The following is a 24,220-nucleotide window of genomic DNA, read 5'->3' as shown; positions in this document are numbered from 1 at the left end:
ATAATTTATAAAATACTTCTCAACAACTTTTCATACTTTTACTACACAACCAGATATCAAATTACTGTTAAACAAGAGGGCCATGACTTTACACAGCCAGATATCAAATTATTGTTAAAACAACAACAACAACAACAACTTTTGTGTAAATTGTGGACTCTTTCAAAAAGTTTGTCTTCAAACAATTTTAAAATTTAAGTTATAGGCATTCATTTATATCTTTTTTGATCATCATTCCTAATACCTGAGACGCCTGTCGTTTTGTGATTTCTTCGTATAATTTACGCTGTCGTTCTTTTGCTGCTGCTTTATTCTCTTCTCTCATTCTACGAATCTCTTCTTGTTGTTCTTGTAACTTCATCTTGAGGCCTCTCTGTCGTTTCTTGATCTGAGGGTATGAATCATCGGCACCTTTGTTTCGGATTCGTTGTCTTTGCTGCTCTAACCATTGTAACTCCGCTTTTGTCTTCTCCATTAAGGCATTTTCCCTCAGTTTTAATAATGATTGCTGAAGAAAGCATATTAATGAAAAACTTAATAGAACTTCAACAAAGCAAAAATTTGTTTTGGTCTTGTTACAATAAAAGTATCAGGGGCTTTAAAGTGTATAAAACTATTATGTCTGTTGCCTTCAGTTAACAAATTTCTTTTGTTTTAAATTTTCCAATGCCTGTACTGAAAGAAATATATTGGTCTTATTCCTTTTGAGCAAATGGCAGATGCACATTGCTTAACAGTTAAAAACCACCTTTAATTACCAGCATATTTTGTTCCAATTTTTTTTTTTATTCTGTTAATCCAGATTATTGGCCATTTACAGAAATTTGTAGTGTTTGCAATAGTTGGAATATGTAAATAATAATATAAAAATCCAAAGTAAATAATGGAATCCGAGGTCTTGTACATGACCAAAAATCATTTTTTATTGTTTGATAAAGAAAGTCATGAACATTAACCTTTCAAATAATTATTAATAAAAATCTTTTAATAGTTTGTCAAATGTTTAACATTTCCTTAATGAATAGCAGCATAAATAATACAGTTATTATTATATTGCATGAATAATTAAATAAAGTTATCTGTAGTTAAAAGGGCTGTTACTTTAGTCTAGAAATTCTATTCAATCAAATTAAACTAGAAATAAAATTACTTTTTCCAGTAAGTGCAACTTATTTTCCATTATTTTAATCCATATTTTTAGAGTGTATGTATATATGTGCATGCGTGTGAGTGTGCAGAATTGATATTTAAATGTTGTAAACAAAGTTTGTAAGATTTCTTAACATATCATGAAAATTACCGACTCTTGAGTGTCTGCGTTTTCCAAACCAGGTATTTAAATGATTCAGTTAAAATGAATTGGCAGACCGTTTAATGTGTATCTGTAGGACTGCTACTCAAAGAACTTCAAAACCCCCAACTTTGATCAACTTGCACACATATTTTGAGACATTCGGGCATTATTTTAAACATGTTTAATTACACAGTCAATATGAACATATACTACCCCTTCACTTTCAAATTTCATTTTTTTTTCTTCTTTGCCAAAAAGTAGGGTCAATGGGTCTGAGAATTGAAATATCAACAAACAGTGGCTTCAGCAAAAATGGTTTTGTCATAAAAATTAAAAATTTGCAAAATTAGCAAAATTTAATTTCTCACAGAAATGTCTTATTTATAAGTAATACAACAAGAGCTGTCACAGGAGACAGCGAAGCTCGACTAATAAAATACTGGACACAGTAAGGAGGACAAATTTATGAAAGATTAAATCAATTATGTATAATTATGTATTTAGTTATAGTAAAAAAATAACATTTGTTAAAATAAATTCCAAGATCAAGGGAAATAATTCTAGAAATAGTCATGCTATGAGTTATGGGACCTTGTACACACAAAATTTGTGTAATGATAAGAAATATATATTTGATGTTTGAAGTAGATACCTTAAAAAGTAAAGAAGTTATTATATTTCTTAAAGAAAATCCTAAGTTCAAAGAGAAGATAAATCTGTAAATATTGCTTCAAGAGTTATGAACATTGTCACATTAAATGTAATTGATGATAAGGAAATAAGTATTTGAAGTTTGAGGTAGATACCTTTAAAAATAAAAAAATTATTATAAAAAATAACATTTTTCTAGTAAAAAAATCTAAGTTTATGGGGAGATAATTCTTGCAATATTGGTGCTAGAGTTATGAACCTTGTCACATAAGATGTGGATGATGATAACGTAAATATATTTGAAGTATGAAGTTGATCCCTTTAGAAATAAATAAGTAACAGTAAAAAATAATATTTTTTATGGAAAATTCTAAGTTCAAAGGGAGATAAATCTAAAAAATATTGGTGCTAGAGTTATGAACCTTGTCACATAAGATGGGGATGATGATAACGTAAATATATTTGAAGTATGAGGTTGATCCCTTAATGAATTAAGAAGAAACAGTAAGAAATAGTATTTTTTTGAGGAAAATTCTAAGTTCAAGGGGAGATAAATCTGAAAAATATTGGTGCTAGAGTTATGAACATTGTCACATAAGATGGGGATGATTGATAAGGTACATATATTTGAAGTATGAGGTTGATCCTTTAAGAAATAATGAAGTAACAGTTAAAAAAATAGTATTTTTTAAGGAAAATTCTAAGTTCAAGGGGAGATAAATCTGAAAATATTGGTGCTAGAGTTATGAACCTTGTCACATAAGATGTGGTTGATGATAAGGAACATATATTTGAAGTTTGAAGTTGATACCTTAAGAAATGACAAAGTTATAATGAAAAATATTTTACTGCACCAATTTAATCTAAAATCTGGACGCGGACGCGGACGCCGACGCCGGGGCGAGTAGGACAGCTCTCCATATACTTCGTATAGTCGAGCTAAAAATTGTACCTGATGCTGAGCCTGCAAGGCTTCTTCTTTCATAAACTGCCTAACCATATCTTCTGTAAACTTGTCAAACGAACCTTCTTTAAACAATGTATGGATATCATGATCTAACAGTCGTGTTGAAGATGCTGCAAAAATTAAAAACATATCAATAAACTATCATATAAAACTGGATTATTAGGCTTATTTCAAAAAAAAGAAAAAGAAAGTCAGTTGTGTATATTAAAATCTTGCACATAAATATATTATTATTTTTTTCTTAATTTAATTTAGTCTAGCCTGTCTATAGGGCATCTAATCAGAGACACAAAATAAAGTCGCTTTAACACAGACTGTCAACAAGAGGGCCATGATGGCCCTGAAGTCGCTCATCTGTATATAGGCCCCGGAGCGGGGGCCAGTTTAAACCCCAGGGCTTTTATTTGAACAAACTTTGTAGACACCCATTAGAAGATGTTTTCATGCTAAACATCTAAGTCTAGCTCGTTGGGTTTTTAAAAGAAGATTTTTTCAAGTTTTTTCTTTACACATATAGTTAAAAACAATGACACACCTGGGGCAGGGCCAGTTTTGACCCCAGGGCTTTTATTTGAACAACCTTTGTAGACACTTACTATAAATTGTCTCATGCTTATTATCTAAATTCTAGCTATTTGGGTTTTTTTCAAAGAAGATTTTTAAGATTTTGCTATACACATATAAGGAAATCAATGTCCCCCGGGAGCCCAGGGCTTTTATTTGAACAAACTTTGTAGACACTCAGTAGAAGATGCTTCATGCTTAATATCTAAATTCTAGCTATTTGAGTTTTTTCAAAGAAGATTTTTTATGTTTTTACTATATGCATTTATAACATGTTTCATGCTTAATATCTTAGCTCTATCTCTTTGGGTTCTTTAAAAGAGAATATTTTAAGTTTTTACTATATGCATATAGGGAAAATCAATGACCCCCTGGGGCGGGGCCAATTTTGACCCCAGGGCTTTTATTTGAACAAACTTGGTAGACACCCATTAGAAGATGTTTCATGTTAAATATCTTAGCTCTAGCTCTTTGGGTTCTTTAAAAGAAGATTTTTTAAGTTTTTATTATATGCATATAGGGAAAATCAATGACCCCCTGGGGCGGGGCCAATTTTGTCCCCAGGGCTTTTATTTGAACAAACTTGGTAGACACTCGAAGATGTTTCATGCCACATATCTAAGCTCTAGCTCTTTGGGTTTTTTAGAAGAAGATATTTAAAGTTTTTTCTTTTGGTTGCCATGGCAACCAGAGTTCTGCATGGGAACAATTTTCAAAGGTGACCACCAAAGGAACATTCCTGTGAAGTTTGGATGAAATTGGCTTAGTGGTTTATGAGGAGATGTCATTTAAATTAAAAGTTTACGGACGACGGACAAAGGACAGACGAAAAGCGATCACAAAAGCTCACCCTGTCACTTTGTGACAGGTGAGCTAATAATATATTATGTCAAAAATGGGTCAAAGATAGAAAAGGCCGGGTTGCATTTATATACCAAATATCATGATGCTGTGATGTTACGTATACAATTTAACACTGACCATTAATGTCGAAAAATTTATTTAAGTCGGTAAACAGGATGTGGATGAACAACAGACCTGTAATCATATTCCACAGTATGGGACCACTTGTCAATGCCTTATGCCAAATATCAAAAGGCTGTGATAAGTAGTGGCTGAGAAAACTGTTACGAAAATTCCCTACCATTGACCATTTATGTAGAAAATTTAACTAAGTCAGTAATCAGGAAGTGAATGAGCGACAGTCCTGAAATTGAATCCAACAGTATGGGACCATGTCTTAATGTTGAATGCAAAATATCAAAAGGCTGTGATAAGTAGTTGCTGAGAAAACTGTTACGAAAATTTCCTACCAATGACCATTAATGTCGAAAATTTAACTAAGTCGATAAACAGGAAAAGGATGAGTGACAAGCCTGAAATTGAATCCCACAGTATGGGACAACGTGTCAATGCTGTATGCCAAATATCAAGAGGCTGTGAGAAGTAGTTGCTGAGAAAACTGTTACGAAAATTTTCTAACATTGACCATTAATGTCGAAAATTTAACTAAGTGGGTAAACAGGAAGTGAATGAGCTGCAGACCTGAAATCAAATCCCATGGTATGGGACCATGTGTCAATGCTGTATGCCAAATATCAAGAGGCTGTGATAAGTAGTTGCTGAGAAAACTGTTACGAAAATATTTTCCCCGCCGGCACGCCTGCCGCCCGATATTCACCATACTATAACCCAGGTTTGCACCAGTGCAAACCCGGCCAAAAATCAGCATATGAAATTTCAATGCTTCACATTTTCCCCAACAGTTGCATGTATTTACAACCAAAATAAGCAATAGTAAAACAACCTTCAGAAGCAACAGATTCATTATCTGAATGTACATGTTTTCCTTTCTTTCTGTGACTTTCTGACGGCAAAATAAGTCGGAACGATTTCTCCTTCTTTTCATCTTCTGTCATTGACTTGTTTATACTTAAATCATCCACAGAGCCTGAAACATTTACAAGCAAAATTAACTTCAACATCAGTAAACTGATCTCAACTCATATGATTGCAATATTTAAAATCTCCCTTGACATCAATGAAAACAAAAGGATTAGTTGAAAATCATATACTTAAGCTAATTAAATAAGCTTTGTGAAGGTCATATGGTGCCTTTCTAGATGTTCATAAAAAGTATGCCAGCATTATGCCTTTAAATACAACAATTCAGACAACAGCAGTTGATCCAACCATTTACATTTCTATACACAATACAATAATTATTACACGCTTAGCAACACTAAACAAACTTTAACCAACACTAAATAACTACAGTGAAATTTGAGAAAACCGGACGCTGAGAAAATCGGAACTCTATAAATACCGGACAAATATTTCAGCCCCAAATTTTCCCTTCTTTAAACTATTGTATTAAACATTGACAATACCGGAATCTGTAAAAACTGAATATCGGACGGTTGAAAGGGGACTACAAAGTCCATTTTATAGACAATTACCCTGACAATACCGGACAACGAAGGTGTGAATAACCTTGTGTACTTATCAAATACGCTAACTGATCGGTAACGGAACAATGATTATCTGAATTGTTAATTATGTCTCTTTTACAGAGTTAGATGTTACCGTTTTAAATGCACGAGAAATTGATAAGTTGAAATCAGTATGAATGAAAAATAGAATTATTATTTTACTGCATTGCTTTTTGTTAAAATTTCCCAAAATGACAACACAACGGAAACAACATTTATCAGTGCGAAGTTCTATTCCATGGCCTAAAAGAATTCAACGAGGAGATGTCTAATAAGTGAACAAATTTAAATTAGTTAAAGACAGTGAAACTTTGCCGAGACCTACTTTAAAAATCTCTATCTGACAAATATGGTATAAGCAATTTTTTAAAAATTTTGGGGCATTATTTTTAAAACGGGAAAAAGAAACCTATGTTTTAAATTTTCCTTTCCCCAAAATTTGAAAAACAATGCGGGTGTAATTAAAACTTTATCTTTATGAGGTAACTGTGTTCTTTTTAAAAATCCAAAATTTTTTTTGTTTTTAGGGGAAATAATGGGACAAAACAAAAAAACATATTTTTAAGTTTTTGTCTTTTCTTTTTTAACCCAATATTTTACTCAATAAACTTTAAAAATCCCAAATTCGTTCAGCACCCTTTTAATTTAATTGCTGGGCTTTTTTGGGATCCTGAAACTGGGGGAAATTTGAAAATTACCGGAAACCGCTGAAAAAACCCCGGGAAACAAAAACCCCCGGTCCGAAACCCGCCCGGGTTTTTTCCTTTTATTTTTCATTAAACCCAAATTTCCAAAACAAGACTTTAATTTTTACAAAATTATCAAATAAACCAAAAACCCGGTTAAAACCGGTGATGGCCCCCGAGAACCTGGACACGGGAAAAGTATTAAAAAAATAAACAAAGGGGCCCAAAAACCCCAAAATTAGCCCATTTTTAAAGCGTTGGGTTCAAACCCATTTTTATCTAGCTACCTTTAAAGTTTCATGTTGATATTTTAATATTTTTAAAAAATTTCCGGGACAAAAGTCTAAAATTTAAAAATAAAAAAAAGGGGCCCAATTCTTCAAAATAAGGAAAAGGCAGATTTATATTCAAACCCATAATTTTTTCACCAATAACTTCTTTCCAATTTCTTTAAATTTTAAAATTAATTTTAGAAATGCCCAGAAAAATTTCAAATGTCAAAAAAAACAAACAATAACCCCAAAATTTGGGCAAGACAGTGTTACAGTTCTTGGCACTGAAAACTTACTCAAATGGATCTATGCTAACCTAACAAAGTTTAATGTTGATATCCTTAAACATTAGAAAATAATGTCCCGGACAAAAGTTCAAAGTGTAAAAATAAACAAAGGGGGAAATTCAAAAATTAGTCAAGGAGATTTAAGGGTTCTTGTTACCTGCCCCCTACTCAATGAATCTATCTACCTACAAAGTTTCATTTGATACCCTCCTTAAATTTTAGAGTAATGTCCCAGACAAAGTTCCAAAAGTGTCAAAACATGAACCCAAAGGGCAATAACTCCAAAAGTAGGCAAGACAGTGTTTACAGTTTCTTGTGAACTGCAAACTTATAAATGAGATCTATCTACTTACAAAGTTTCATGTTGATATCTTTTATAAAAGAATATATGTCCCCGGACAAAGTTCAAAGTGTAAAAAATAAACAAGGGGGAATAATTAAAAATTAGTTCAAGGCAAGAGTTAAGGTTTTGGGTTACTTCACACCTACCTTCAAATGAGATCTAATCTACCTTACAAAGTTTCATGTTTGATAACCTTCTTTATACTTTTTAGAGTTTATGTCCCGGACAAAGTTCAAAGGGTGTAAAAAATATACAAAGGGGGGATAATTCAAAATTAGACAAGGCAGAGTTACGATTTTGTGCACTGCACACCCTACTCAATGAGATCTATCTACCTACAAAGTTTCATGTTGATACTCTTATACTTTTTAGAGTTATGTCCCGGACAAATTTTCAAAGTGTAAAAAAACAAAGGGGGGTAATTCAAAAATTAGGCAAGAGGCAGAGTTACGGTTCTTGTGCATCTTGCCACACCTACCAAAGTGAGATCTATCTCCTACTCCTAAAGTTTTTCATGTTGATACCTCTTATACTTTTTAGGAGTTAATGTCCCGGACAAATTTCCCCAAAGTGTAAAATAAACAAAGGGGGTAATTAAAAAATTAGGCAAGGCAGAGTTTAACGGTTCTTGTTGCACTGCACTTCTACTCAATTTGAGATCTATATACCTACAAAGTTTCCCTGTTTTTTGATACCTCTTTATACTTTTAGAGTTATGTCCCGGACAAAGTTCAAAGTGTAAAAATAGACAAAGGGGATAATTCAAAAATTAGGCAAGGAGAGTTACGGTTCTTGTGCACTGCACTTCTACTCAATGAGATATTTATCTACCTACAAAGTTTCATGTTGATAACCTCTTATACTTTTAGATTATGTCCCGGACAAAGTTCAAATGTAAAAATAAACAAAGGGGAATAATTCAAAAATTTAGGCAAAGGCAGAGTTACGGTTCTTGTTGTGCACTGCACACCTACTTAATGAGATCTATCTACCTACAAAGTTTCATGTTTGATCACCTCTTGTTGTTTCAAAGTTATGTCCCGGACAAGAAAAGGGGACGGACGGACGGACGGTCGGAAAGACGGAAAGACGGACGGACGGACGGACAAGGCGGCGACTATATGCTCCCCCGAAATTTTTTCGGGGAGCATAACTATAACCAACACTAAATAACTATAAAAAAATTACCAACACTTTATAACTATAACAAACTTAGCAGTACTAAACAAACAATAACTTACCAACACTCTCCGAATCATCATGATCATGAGCCTCGTCAGATCTTCGTTTCGTTGATTTACTCAACTTACTCTTACCCTGCCATTTCTTCTCGAGGGCAGTATTTACAGCAGAAGCTGCAGCGGAGGCTGCAGTCTCTACAGCCAGTGTGTTGGTGTCCTGGAGGCCAAGGGCTCGAGCTTCAGACAAAAATTTGGCAGCCTCTGCAGTGGCTTTTGCAGCCTCAGTCTGAGTGTCAAAGAGTTTCCTTGTGGATTCCTGAATTGCAGACACCCCTTCCCCTCTTACCTGGGAAATCAAAGGCAAGAAAATAGTCAGAATACTTTTCAACCAAGGATAGGATATGGTATTGTTACATGTCTGTTACTCATACTTTGAAATAACCTTTATTATTATAAAGAATGCAACTTTAGACCCGAAAATGGATAAATTATAATTTTTATGGTCTGCACTGTTCACTATTCAGTCAATAAATATATTAAAATTTTCTCTACAAATGATGGTTTAGTACAAACTGAAAGATTAGCAAGTCAATTTGAAACATTTAGCTTCTTAAAGAGTTTACAAAAATAGCTCATGAAGTTTAGAAATACCTTGGCAATCATATCAGAAGCATTAATCGCAGCCTCAGGCGCACGTTTTCTAGCATCTTCAAGTTGTTTTGTTGCTTCTGTAGCCTCTAATTGAGCCTTTAACTGAATTTCTTTCAACTGCTGGTCATAACCCTGCTGTTTTGCCTTTATTTTATAAAAGAATTAAACAAGAGTTGTGTCAGTAGGGCAGGACACTAGACAATTTGCTGTGCTTGATAGTAGGACAAGAGCCTCAATATTTTAAGAATTAACAGAGAGGAAGATTTCATCCACAAAAATACAAATTATGTATATGGCATGTATATAAGCCTTGGATATTGACCAAAGAATTTTTATAATGTCAAAATGGACCTTATCTTATTACACATCAATGCTTAAGTAAGGGTTCTTTCGAAAATGACTTTGAATTGTAAATTCAAAAAAGCATGAATCAAGTTTCAAGTATTTTTCAAAAAAAAAATAATATTGCAAAGCAAAATATTAAACCAATTTTCTTAATAGTAAATACACACAGGGCTATAATTCTGAAAAATCCATGCTAGAGTTAAAGAGCCAAGATCAATTTGAGTTGTATATACATGATGGTCTATCCTAGAGAATGTTTTGTTATAATATGAAGTCAATCCATTCACTAATAACAAAGTTATAGCCAGTTAAAACAACAAGAGGGCCATGATGGCCCTGAGGTCGCTCACCTGTATATAGGCCCCTGGAGCAGGGCCAGTTTAAACCCCAGGGCTTTTATTTGAACAACTTAAGACACCCATTAGAAGATGTTTCTTGATGTTTAGTTTTTACTACACACATATAATGAAAAACAATGACCTCTGCCCTCACCCACCCCCTCCCCCGGCAGGGCCAATTTTTACCCAAGGGCTTTTATTTGAACAAACTTGGTAGACACCCATAAGAAGATGTTTCATGCTAAACATCTAAGCTCTAGCTCATTGGGTTTTTTAAAAGAAGATTTTTTAAGATTTACTAAACACATGTAGTTAAAAACAATGACACCCCTGGGTCATGGCCAGTTTTAACCCCAAAAATTTTATTTGAACAAACTTTGTAGACACTTACCAGAAGATGTTTTAAGCTTAATATCTAAACTCTAGCTATTTGGGTTTTTTCAAAGAAGATTTTAAGTTTTTGCTATACACATATAAAGAAAATCAATGACCCCCGGGGCGGGGCCAATTTTGACCCCAGGTCTTTTATTTGAACAAACTTTGTAGACACTCACTAAAAGATGTTTTATGCTCAATATCTTAACTCTAGCTATTTGAGTTTTTTCAAAGAAGATTTTTTAAGTTTTGCTATACACATATAAGGAAAATCAATGACCCCCTGGGCGGTGCAAATTTTGACCACAGGGCTTTTATTTGAACAAACTTGGTAGACACCTATTAGAACATGTTTGATGCTAAATATCTTAGCCATAGCTCTTTGAGTTCTTTAAAAGAAGATTTTTTAAGTTTTTACTATATGCATTTAGGGAAAATCAATGACCCCCCGGGGCGGGGCCAATATTGACCCCAGGGCTTTTATTTGAACAAACTTGGTAGACACTTATTAGAACATGTTTCATGCTAAATATCTTAGCTCTAACTCTTTTGGTTCTTTAAAAGAAGATTTTTTAAGTTTTTACTATATGCATATAGGGAAAATCAATGACACCCTGGGTCGGGGGCAATTTTGACCCCAGGGCTTTTATTTGAACAAACTTGGTAGACACCTATTAGAACATGTTTGATGCTCAATATCTTAGCCATAGCTCTTTGAGTTCTTTAAAAGAAGATTTTTAAAGTTTTTACTATATGCATATAGGGAAAATCAATGACCCCCCGGGGTGGGGCCAATTTTGACCCCAGGGCTTTTATTTGTACAAACTCGGTAGACACTCACTAGAAGATGTTTCATGCTAAATATCTAAGCTCTAGCTCTTAGTGTTGAGAAGATATTTAAAGTTTTTTCTTTCAGTTGCCATGGCAACCAGAGTTCTGCATGGAATTAAATTCTTTGAACATTTTTTAAAGGTGACCACCAAAGGTACATTCCTGTGAAGTTTGGATGAAATTGGCTTAGTGGTTTATGAGGAGATGTCATTTTAAGTAAAAGTTTACGGACGGACGGACGATGGACGGACGGACGCCGGACGAAAAGCGATCACAAAAGCTCACCCTGTCACTTTGTGACAGGTGAGCTAAAAAGTTGATACATAATTCAGTGTAAGCATTTATATATGTCTCACCTTGAGCATCTGAGCAAGTGAAACAGTTTCCTGCTGGGCCATTGATACTGCACGTGTTCTATCTACATTCGTAAGCTGTTTCAATGACATCTCCATACTTTCCAAATTGTGAAACTCTGTGTAGAATCTACGCTCAAGAGAGTTTGGGGAAAGTCTTGGCGGTCCAGCTGATTCAGAATCTGATAACATTGGCTCTGCTCTCGGAGTGGCTTCATCCTGTACCAAATGCACATACTCAGTAATAATTCTTGTGCAACATAGTTTACTGAGTAAACCTTGAAAAGCCTTAATAGAAGCATATAAAGCTACATATTAACCAAAGAGTACCCTGATATAATGAATTTAAATGTTTAACACAGATGCTAATGAATATACATTTCAACCTCTGCAGACCAACACTATTTGAGTTTGTTTATTTGTATGATTTTTTAAGCCAATTTTAACACATTTTCAGTCATATTACAGCAGTTGGTCCAGCTAAGCAGCTTTCCTGGATACCTGACCAGTAATTATAAATCTCTACTCAAGTGACCCTCTACTGATCAAACATTATTTCAGAATAAGCTGTGCAAATCAAATGAGACAATTAGTTGTTGTATACAGGCATTGTCTAGAAAAGATAAGTTTATTGTAAAATAATACTTTGGAGAAACTAGAAACTGTTATTGTACAGAGGTTCTTGCTATATCGAGGGGGCTGCTCTGGAGAGGTTACACTGTACAACATTACCTGTGATAACTCTTCTTCCATACTAGATTCCATTTCAGGTGAGACTCTATCTGAGACTTTTGTTGTTGATCTTACTGATGTTGCTGGCAAGCTTCTGTGGCTATGAACAATTTTATCTGTCATACTTTTTCCTCGTGATGTTGTCTTTTCCTCACTGAAAATTGATCGCAGAGACTATGAAATCCTAGTCGACAATGGAAACATCCTATTCCCCTATACATGCATATATATTTTTTTAAATTAGATAAGGAATAAATTCTTTTGTCAGATTTTCATTGAAGACTGCATGTTGTATTTGATACCCTTGTTTTGGTTAGCATCATTTTATATACTTTAATTAGTGTGAGTTTTTATTATAGTTTATTGGCATAAAATTCAAAAATAATTCATTAGCACCATTAGTTTTAGATTTAATTAACTTAATAGCTTTCACAATTTTTTAAGCACATGTAACAGTGAACATCTTACTAACTATTAATGAAATGTAACCAAACAACCAAAATATATTCTTCTTCAAAAAATTGGGGATAAATTTTTCAAATAGTTATCATTGAAATTTACAATATCAGTGTAAAAGTTTTTAAATATTTTGTCATGTTTGACCAAAACAAAGCATCTGATTCTTGTAAACTGTCCAAAAGAAGTTATTTCCTTAAACAAGTAAGAATTTGAAAGACGGAACTGAGCTTATAAGGGGGTGCATGCACCACTCCTGTGAAGTTAAGATAGCTCTACTTACTCTTATTGAAAAGCTAAAAGTAACCAATTTTGACACCAACGAGTGGGTCATGACAATGCCTCCACTTTTTTCTTTTGAAAAAGTAGGGCTAAACACAAATATGCCCTCTCCATTTAAACTATCCAGAGGCTTTTAATAAGTATTTTATACTAAAAGCTATCACTAATTGTGATCCCCCGGCAAAACTGCTTTCCCGAAATGAGGAATTACTAAAGCAACAGATTATCTTGCTAAAAAATAATGAATAGAGTAATGGTTGTTGGCAATTAAAGATAGTTTTTTTCGTGTACATTGCATTTCCTTTCACTGTGGGGTTGACCATTGATGAAGTTTTATAAGAATTACTCTGTAATAAGTCAAGATAGAGTTCCAGTCTTGAGCACTGCACTGGACAAGGAAAAGGAACAAAGGGCAATAACTCTGCAAAAATATGAAGATGGATTTATGGTTATTGTAAGCCGCACTTTTCTCTCATTGCGCTTGACCATTGTATTAAGTTGTTTTGAAATTTCAACAACTAAGTTTTTTCAAGTTAAAAACTGGAAACAAAAAAGTAACAAAGGGGCAAAAATTATGTAATTAGTCCAAATAGAGTAATGGTTCTTGTGCATTGCACTTCATCTCCACTGTGCTTGACCATTGTATGCGATGCATTGAAGGGCAATAACTCTAAAATGAGTCAAAGAAAGAGAATTTTTGTTCAACTAATATGGTGCAACCGCGCTTTCCTCTTTAAAATAACTTTGACTATTGTACAACTTGTTAATTGAATTCCAACCAGTAATATCAATGTTTATGCCTCTACGAGATTAAAAAACCAAAAAGAGCAATCACTCTATAATTGGATGTAGAGTTAAATGGTTCTTGGGTGCACTGCCACTTCCTCTTATTGTGCTTGAATGGTTGTAATAAGTTGCATTTAAATTCCCCAACCATTATTTTTAAGTTAAATCACTGGACAAAAAAAAGTAAGGGAGGGCAAATAACCCGTGATAAAGTTCAAGTGGTGTTATGGTTTCTTGTCACTGCAACGCTTGACCATTTTATGAAGTTGTATTGAAATTTCAAAATAGTTGGTTTTCAATTATGATCCAGATAGGAAAAGGCAACAGGCAATAACTCTATATTTACTTTAGATAGAGTTATGATTCTTGTGCACTGCACTTTCTCTCAATGTGCTTGTCCATTGTATGAAGTTGTATTGAATTCCAACCACTAGTCTTTAAGTTATGCTCCGCACAAGGAAAATGCAACGGACTGCCTAAACTGACTGACCAACCACCAGTTGACTCATATATGCCCCCCAAACTTAGTTTCGGAGGTATAAAACATACCTTTTTCAAAAGACTGTGTGTAAGATTCTCACCAACAGTTTCCTCATTTCTCCATAATGTTCTTCAGATTTTAAGCCTGACTTTGACTGCTTTGATCTTTGAAAAAAAAAAAATCAGAAAATTTACCTCATAATTATAGACATGTTTTTGATGACTTTAACCTACCCCCCTCCTTTTTTTGAGGCCCTAAAAATAGTAAAGAAATGCCCTATTCGTATTGAGGCCCCAAACACTGATTATTGTTTGAGAAATGTTGTTAAAAAAGAGATCACTTTTTCAGCCCCATCCCCTATCAAATGGAAAACATCAATTGGGTGACAGAGGGGGGATGTGCCCCCTTCTTATTGGGCAGTTTGAAGGGGCAGCAGACCTCACCACCCACCCCAACTCCCAAGAAAATTTTGGAACTTGTGATGGAGTTTAGATTGAATGAAAACACAAAATAGTGACTTTTGGCAATTTTTGAGACGTCCCCCAAGCCATTGATAAAGAAAAATTTAAGATTTATGAAGCATGCTGTTACAAAAGACAATGGTCCAATTAACCATTTGTTGCAAAGTTTGATCAGTAAAGAGAGGCATTTTTTTATAGCTTTAATAGCAGTTTGAACTTGTAACAGGAGACTTTTTCAATGAAAACAGCCATTTTTCACAATATGCTCAATGCAGTAAAAAGGTTAAGACACAAAAAGATGCTTAGACCAAACTAAAGTCAACGACCTCAACCAGAGGAGAAACCAGTAGAAATCTCATAATTTATTGACTCATCTTGACCTAACTAACCTTGAAAACACCATCCAAGTGTGGGAAATCTATATACAGTACCAAAAACAACACATAAAAAATCATTCAATAAAGTATTATATACAAGAGCAATCAGTGATCACATGTGTCACCTTATATTCAGGCTTTCAAGTGCCCCAATAACAAAAAAGTAGGGATAAAAGTAGGGAATTTTTTTGTAAAAAAGTAGGGAAAAGTAGGTATTTTCAGAGCCGAAAAGTAGGGAAAGTAGGACTCTCTACTCACCTTTTTTTCCGAAGTTGATTGCAAAAAACAAATACAGACCCTTATCAACTAATATCCATGGCATTTTCTTCATTTAGGAAACAGTCACCAGTGTCCTCAATAGGGATTCCCACAACAAGATGAATCTGGACATGAACCTGGAATTGTATTTTTTTATTAGAATCAAATTCCAAATAATAACAGAAAACTTATAACAATGAATATGTCAGAAAACAGACTATTACTATTTTAGAAACATTAAACATTAAGTAAGCATGTTTTTGTACACAGACTAGAGACAGAAAATGTGTTTTACAACCTTGTTTAAGATAGCATTGGTTGTTACAAAATACAAACAAGAACAACGTTATGTGCAAAAACATGGTTTTAGCTATCATAATATGTGAAACACAGACTAGAACAAGGATAGGTGGTTAAAACATGATTTTTTAACTAGCATTATAACACACTGAATGAAATTGGAGTATGTGTAAAAAAAAAGCAAAGGTTTACTAGCATCCTAGCCATGCATTGGAGTTTACATGGGCATGCAAAATAGATACTTGTAACAATCAAAAGTGAATTTTTAAGATATATACACAAGCAGTTAGTATGCAAATGCAAAGTTATTACATGCAAAACTGACAAATTCAAAGCAAGGTTCACACTTCATAATGTATTAATTGCAGAACTATAGATATAAGTATAGTAAAAGCCTGCTACCAAAGAAATATATGCACACAACTACAGAGCAAAAAGCATATACATTAACATGCATTGTTAAATTTTGTAAGTCCATGTGGCATTGTGAAAGTTCAAATTTTATAAAATTAATGGCCCTAAAATAATAAATTGTTAGTAAAATGGAATTTAAAAAGAAACTTAATGACACTTGCGAGAGTAAGTAGGTCTCAGATAATTCCAAGGTAGAGATGAGTATTTATGCCATATTATCTGTATATATATATATCTAATGATAGAGAGCAAAAAACTTATGTAAACTTTGAATGCAACAACAATCTCTCACATCTTTAATGGTTATATTACTAATAATTGGCACACTGAAAGCCTAAACACACAGTTAGTTATTCTTAAATTATTTGTTATAAGTTCAAGATTCCTAATCCCCCACCATATTAAAGCTCTCAAATTCTACCTAATTAAAGCATACATATTTTTTCAGAATCACTCACTACATTTTTCTAGTATCTTTCATTCAATAAATTCAGGACAAAATGATCACAGTGAGCAAGTTCAATACTTGCCAATATGCCAAACATTGCCTAAAAATCTATATATGCTCAAAGATGTTGGCACAGTATTTGTCCTCTGACAGTATAAGCATCATTGGGAAACAATTGAGAAGCTAATCTGTGTACAAAAAACATGTACAAAAACATATTATAATTTTGAAATGAAACAATTGAGAAGCTAGTCTGTGTACAAAAACCTATTATAATTTTGAAATGAAACAATTGAGAAGCTAGTTTGTGTACCAAAACATATTATAATTTTGAAATGAAACAATTGAGAAGCTAGTCTGTGTACAAAAACCTATTATAATTTTGAAATGAAACAATTGAGAAGCTAGTTTTGTGTACCAAACATATTTAATTTTTTGAAATGAAACAATTGAGAAGCTAGTCTTATCTTGTACAAAAACATATTATAATCATAAAAATAATTGAAACACTAGTAAGTAATATATCTAAAAAAAGCAAACTCACCTAAACGTCGCTGATTCTTTTGCCATTGTCAGCTTCAACCATCCTCATCATGGAACCCCTCTTGCACCACTGATGACCTACTTCCATCAACTATTTCCTACAATTAAACTAGCATCTGATTCTTATTTAATTTGAGATAAAGATTATCTCAAAATCAATCTACTACTTATACTGGATTTTTTTATCAATCATCCTCGAGCTTTTTTTCTTAAAAAAGTAGGGATAGTAGGGCATTTCAAGAAAAAAGTAGGGAAAAGTAGGGGTCAAACAAAAAAGTAGGGAAAAGTAGGAAAAATAGGAAAAGTAGGGCCCGCTTGAAAGCCTGTATATTAGCTAATTGCATGTTGCAGCTACTGTGTAGCAGACGACACAAAAATCATGAACATGGCAAAACACGTTTTTTAATTCAAGGGCCATGACTCAGCCAAAAATCTTTCAAGTGGAAATCCATGTAAAATGTGTAAGTACTTGAGCTACCAATCAATCCTGTAAAGTTTCATTGCAATTGCATTGTTGGTATAATAGGAGTTATATAATAGTCCGAACAAACTTTATTAACACTTTTTTATTGAAGGGCAATTACTCAGCCAAAAATCATTCAAATGAAAATCTGTGTAAAATGTGTAAGTACTTGAGCTACCAATCAATCCTGTATAGTTTCATTGAAACTCAGTCAACAATCTAAAAATATCAATCATTAAAGGGCAAGAACTGTTGACAAAAATCATTAAAACTGGAAAATGCCAATGAAATGCTCAACTAGACTTGGAACTGATCATTCCTGTAAACTTTGGATGAAATTGTAGCAGTTGTTTTTTTAGGAGTAATCCGGACAAGTTTTGTGACGGCCGGACAGAGGGACACTTTTCAGATGAATAATTTATAAAACAGAGATATTTTCTGCTGAACACTTTCATAAATTCATTTTTAAGGTCATCTTAGCAAACAGTCCACAGGCAATCAGTCAAACTCACCTTGTCCTCTCAACAGGACTCAGAGTGCGTAGAGATTCAGAGTTCTGACTGTAAGGACTATCAGCACGCCGGCCTGTTAACCCGGGTGACCTTCTCCCTGTCCCTACAGCTGGTTGGCGCTGAGATGAGCTGGACTTTATGAATGGCGCAGCTGACTGACTCTGAGTCACACTAGCTTGAATTTCTGACTCAGCATATTTCTTTTTAGACATTGGCTCCCTACCAGGTCTTATCACTGTAAATATAATGCAAATACTATACTAATAGTCAAAAACATTTTAAACTAGCAAAGAGATTTTGAACTCTTACCATGCTAAATATTCTAAATTGACTTGTAAACTTTTAAATATTGCATGAAATAATAATGTAATGGATTACCAAATCATTCAATCAAATTTTGTAAAAAAACATGACTTATTTTTAACGTAACTCAAAGTGAATTCAGTCAATAATGGAATGTCAATTATATCATAATTTACATGTTGAAAGCATTTAGTATGATACATTGGAACAAACCATGAAAGCACTACATGAAAGTTGTTTTTGTGAGATACATGATCTGGTATTATATATCTACGAGGTTGTTCAAAAAGAAATAGGGTAAAAGCTTCATATTTAACTCAATTTAAAATATTTTTATATATATACACAGCAATTGTAAAATGTTTTCTACAATTTGAGCATAAGTTTATTAGATTATTCTGCTAAACGCGTGTTCCCTGTGATATTGAATAACGATGGTAACAAGCACTTGGCGCAGCAAATCAAAATAGAGTTGTTGGTAGGACAGCGTCGCTCGACTGTTCTTAGTGCTTGATAGGAAAAGAGCCTTGATAATGAAAAAAAATTTATATGTTTACAAAAGGGAAAATTTTTTCTTTAAACTATGTTACAGTTATACGCATTGGAGAGAGTCCTATTATGCTCTCTAAGAAGAGTATAAAATTTCAACTTGTTTCAAAGCCATAATGTCCAAATTTGATGTCATTCAGATATGATATGACTAAAATAAATTATAAAGTTTTAACAGTAGTTTTCATAGCATTAAAAAAACAGAAATTTTGTGCTAGAGTTAAGTTTTGCAAACATATTGGCAATGCTCAGTGAGATACATATAAGATAATTAAATTATCACAGGACAATTAATCAGTCACCAAAACACATTTTCAGCTGGCAAAAGTAATTTAAAGGCAATCAATACAAGATCACAAACAGGAAAAGGCGAGGATGAAAGCAAACAAGAGCTGTCGGTAGGACAGCAACGCTCGACTATTCTTAGTGCTTGATAGTAAAAAAATGCTTGATACAGTTACCTTCTCCTGTTTACAGGTTGGGGTCATGATGGTGAACAAGTGTGCAAAGTTTCAAAGCCATATGTCAATGGACTTTGAAATTATTGAACTATTACAAAAACTTTAACGTAAATTCTAAGTCGAAAAAGGGGTATAATTCTGTCATAATGCTTGATAGAGTTACCTCCTCCTGTCTACAGGTTGGGGTCATGATGGTGAATAAGTGTGCAAAGTTTCAAAGCCATATGTCTATGGACTTCGAAAATATTTGAACTATGACAAAAACTTTAACATAAATTTTAAGTCAAAAAAGGGGCATAATTCTGTCAAAATGCTTGATAGAGTTACCTCCTCCTGTTTACAGGTTGGGGTCATGATGGTGAACAAGTGTGCAAAGTTTCAAAGCCATATGTTTATGGACTTTGAAAATATTTGAACTATTACAAAAAATTTAACGTAAATTCTAAGTCGAAAAAGGGGCATAATTCTGTCAAAATGCTTGATAGAGTTACCTCCTCCTGTTTACAGGTTGGGGTCTTTATGTTGAACAAGTGTGCAAAGTTTCAAAGCCACATGTCAATGGACTTTGAAAATTAATCGAGGTATTACAAAAACTTTAACATAAATTTTAAGTTGAAAAAGGGGCATAATTCTGTCAAAATGCTTGATAGAGTTACCTCCTCCTGTCTACAGGTTGGGGTCATGATGGTGAACAAGTGTGCAAAGTTTCAAAGCCATATGTCAATGGACTTTGAAAATATTTGAACTATTACAAAAAATTTAACATAAGTGGTTACGCCGACGCTCGGGTGACTACAATAGCTCTACTTATTCTAATCGAATAGTCGAGCTAAAAATTGATGTATTAATAACTACATCAATTGCAAAAGCACTAAAAAAGGAGCAACAGTAAACAGTCCACATACTGTCCGGGATATTTGATAGTTGCATTACATCTAGTAAATCAGTTCTGACCAAAGAATTTTTACGTTTAAAGTTATTTATCTTTTGTAAAACTGTGTACGTAAATTAAGAAATGTGAACAGCAGAGCTGCAGTCCTATTACTTTTTGAACAACCCAGGTATATATAGCATTCTAGAACAAAATATTGTCCTCATATAAGAACATACATGTATGTTCATACTAAATCACTCAGAACTCTGTTAACTTTTTTTCTAAGGAAATATTTGATATGAAAATCCAAATGGTTCATTTTAAAATGTTTAACTACTGATGAAAGATATTCCCGTCACTTTAACCTTTATACATTTATCTATTACATTTGTATCAAAATAACCTACAAAATTTTGTTAACTTGTCCAATACAATGAATACCAGTAATAGAAAAAAGGAGAATTTATAAAAATGTGATTTATAAAACAAGAGGGCCCAGAGTCGCTCACCAGAAACAACTGCTTTTCAGTGTTGGTATGTCAATATATTTTAATATTAAATTTGAGCATAGAATATGTTTAAACAATAATTTGAAAAAAATGCCATGACCTGGGGTATTTAAGCTTTAGTTTAAACAGGGCTAATCAAATAAATATGAGCAAACTTGATAAAAGACTATCTAAGAATGCTACAAAGTTTGGTGATCATCTATCAATTATTTCAGTAGGAAATGATGTTCGAAGGTTTTTTCTATTTTTAGCTTTAGTGGCCCCTAATAGGGGCTAATCAAATTAATATAAGCAAACTTGATAAAGAGTACCCAAGAATGCTACGAGGTTTGGTGACCTTCCATCAATTGGTTCTGTAGTAGAAGATGTTTGAAGGTTTTTCTATTTTTAGCTTTAGCGGCCCCTTAAAGGGGCCAATCAAATTCATATGAGCAAACTTGATAAAAGATTACCCAAAAATGCTACAAGTTTGGTGATCATCCATTAATTAGTTCTGTAGGAGAAGATGTTAAACATATTTCTATTTTTAATTTAAGCAGCCCCTAAAAGAGGCTAATCAAATTAATATGAACAAATTTAATAAAAGACTACCCAATAATGCTACAGACAAAGTTTGGTGATCATCCATCAATTAGTTATGTAGCAATAGACGTTTAAATGTATATCTATTTTTAATTTTAGTGGCCCCTTAAAGGGGCCAGTCAAATTAATATGAGCAAACTGGATAAAAGACTACCTAAGAACGCTTCAGACAAAGTTTGGTGATCATCCATCAATTAGTTCTCTAGAAATAGACATTTAAGGGTATTTCTATTTTTAGCTTTTGCGTCCCCTAAAAGGGGTCAATCAAATTAATATTTAATTAGCAAACTTGATAAAACACTACCTAAGAATGCTAAAGACAAAGTTTGGTGATCATCCATCCATTAGTTCTGTGGAAGAAGATGTTTAAAGGTTTTTCTATTTTTAGCTCTGCAGACCCCTAAAAGAGGCCAACTGGAATGACATGAGCAAATTCAAGTGTGACTGTCAGAAGATTGCTACAGACAAAATTTGAAGTAAATTTGCTTAGTAGTTTCAGGGGAAAAGACGATTGACGCATGACGACGGACTCCTGAGCACCCCCTTTGATACTAATAGCTCACCCTGAGCCTTTGGCTCAGGTGAGCTAAAAAAGAGCAAAATTTTTTATTAAGAGAGGTTTGACCCCTGGAAATGTTGGATGATATAGATAGTTATTTATTTATTGTTTCCACAGTGATTTTTAACTTGTTCTGATGAAGGTCTTGAAAGACCGAAACCGGTAGATCCTAGAATAAACCAGTTATAAACCTTCCTGATGTTTGATGTGTATTCTCTCCTTCCCTTGATTAACTTGTTAATTGTACAAAAAATGTGTATTTATTTATTGTTCTAACTTGTACAAAAAATGTCCTGTCCAAGAAATGTAATAGAGAAGCAAGATAATTGCTCATAGACTTGTTTAAAATAAATCAATATGAGATATAACATGGCATGTAAGATCCTTTATATGTACAAAGAAACAGTAAAACTTACGTCGTTCTTGTCTACGAGAATAAATACTGAACACATTAAATTCATCTGTGCGAGAATCGTCCCAAGAGGTACTGGCCTTGTTGGTAGCAGGATGGGCGGGACGAGGGATATTGAGTTGTGTGGTACCTTTATTAAGGCCCGTCTGACTGGAACTTCCAGCATGAAACTCCGCCTTCCGCAGACCCGTACCAATCTAAAAAAATGATCTCATGATATGAACAAAAGACAATAAAGATTTCCTACCATTGACCATTCATGTTGAAAAATTAACTAAGTCTGTAAACAGGAAAGGGATGAGCCAAAGACCTTAAATCGATAAACAGAAAGTGGACAAGGGACAGACCTGAAATCGAATCCCAGGATATGGGACCATGTGTCAATGCTGTATGCCAAATATCAAAAGGCTGTGATAAGTAGTTGCTGAGAAAATTGTTACGAAAAGTTTTTCCCCGCCAGCCCGCTGCCCGAAATTTAGCATACTATAACCCAGGTTTGCACCTGTGCAACCAGGTCAATTAGCATTTTTGATGGTGTTTTTGTAGTATATACAAAAGTTTTCCGACAAACCCCGTAACAATTATCACAAGAACTCCTGACAAGTTAACATAAGAACTCCATCCTTCGTGTAACAGTTCCACCCCCATGATTCTAGCACCTTTAGAATATTCAGACATAATTCAGGCATAATATTTTTATTCTGGCACCCTAGGCAAATGCTGGCACCTTGACATTAACTAGTTTCTTTTCCAAAGGTTGGTCAGTTAACTAACACTTAAGTTTACTAACGCCTTTACAAGCCTCCGTTGTCAAGGGGTTAGAGTCGATGAATACTAATCCAGTACCCTCTCTGGTGTGGGTTCGATCCCCGGGAGATGCTTTGGTAGTTTAGCGCGGAGGAAGGTAGTCTAGTACTGGTGTAACTCTCCAGGAACAGTTAGGAAACTACCCGCCTATATGACTGTTGGAAAAAAGCGTAAAATGAAACAAACAAACAAACAAAAAAACAAACATGGGCAAAGAATTCCATTGTATGCCTCCCTCTCTAAGACAAAACCAGGTAAATGCTGGCACCTTTATAGAACTACTGGTCACATAGTCACATCAGTCTAGCACAGAAAAGCACAATGTCTATCACATAAGATATCATATATGAAGTCCTGTTAAGGTATAGCTCACACTTACTTTCCTGCCTTGCAATTCTTCCTCATCAGAATCGTCAGTTAACGTAATCTCACTAAAGGTAGAGGTCTCTGTTATCGTTGTATCTTCACCAATATCATTGGTTCCTGAGATTAACTTGGGCTGGTTCCCTGCTGTAATCCCAACATCAGGTTGCCTTGTCTGAGGCTGGGAACCTGTAAATATATAATTGTTACATGCACTCTATTTCTGTATATCAATTATTTCAGGAATGTGAGGGAATATTGATGCAGCTTATGACCTTTCCTATTTTAGCTTTATAGTTTCAATATAAGAATTCACTGTAACAAAGCATAACTTGAACCAAGTCACAAGCAAACCAAAATAGATGTACAAAATATTCTCCCCTTGAAACTAACCAACACTTTATAACATTCATACTAAAATTAATATAATTCTAGACTGAAGATTTGTTTTAAACACAGAATGATCTTCGTTGGCTCCTATCACACGATCATATCTTGACATGAATTCTTCCTCTCGGTCGCGATATGATGACGTATCATCATTCCATCTCACTGTAGGGCGTGAAGACTAGCACCATCTAAAATTGAAATTCATCATTTTTTACACAGATGGAACATGCGCTTGAATTACAAATATCGGAGTTCAAATTTAAACACC

General features: G+C 33.9%; 1 protein-coding gene across 1 annotated transcript; it reads right to left on the bottom strand.

The window, feature by feature from the left end:
* Positions 1 to 244: 244 nt before the first annotated feature.
* LOC132739802 (centrosome-associated protein 350-like) lies at positions 245 to 23,751 on the bottom strand (the record flags this gene model as incomplete). Its single annotated transcript, XM_060727611.1, has 11 exons — positions 245 to 508; positions 2,898 to 3,022; positions 5,284 to 5,427; positions 8,798 to 9,083; positions 9,389 to 9,532; positions 11,634 to 11,849; positions 12,363 to 12,516; positions 14,472 to 14,531; positions 18,144 to 18,378; positions 22,397 to 22,589; positions 23,579 to 23,751. Coding segments are annotated over 11 exons (1,994 nt in total), but the record flags the coding sequence as incomplete, so codon positions are not given.
* Positions 23,752 to 24,220: the final 469 nt, after the last annotated feature.

Source organism: Ruditapes philippinarum, unplaced genomic scaffold, assembly GCF_026571515.1.
Source record: "Ruditapes philippinarum isolate M1 unplaced genomic scaffold, ASM2657151v2 ctg6499_1_1_1_1, whole genome shotgun sequence".
NCBI lineage: Eukaryota > Metazoa > Mollusca > Bivalvia > Venerida > Veneridae > Ruditapes > Ruditapes philippinarum.
The sequence above is the reverse complement of the archived record's forward strand: the minus strand, read 5'-3'. Positions and strand labels throughout refer to the sequence as shown.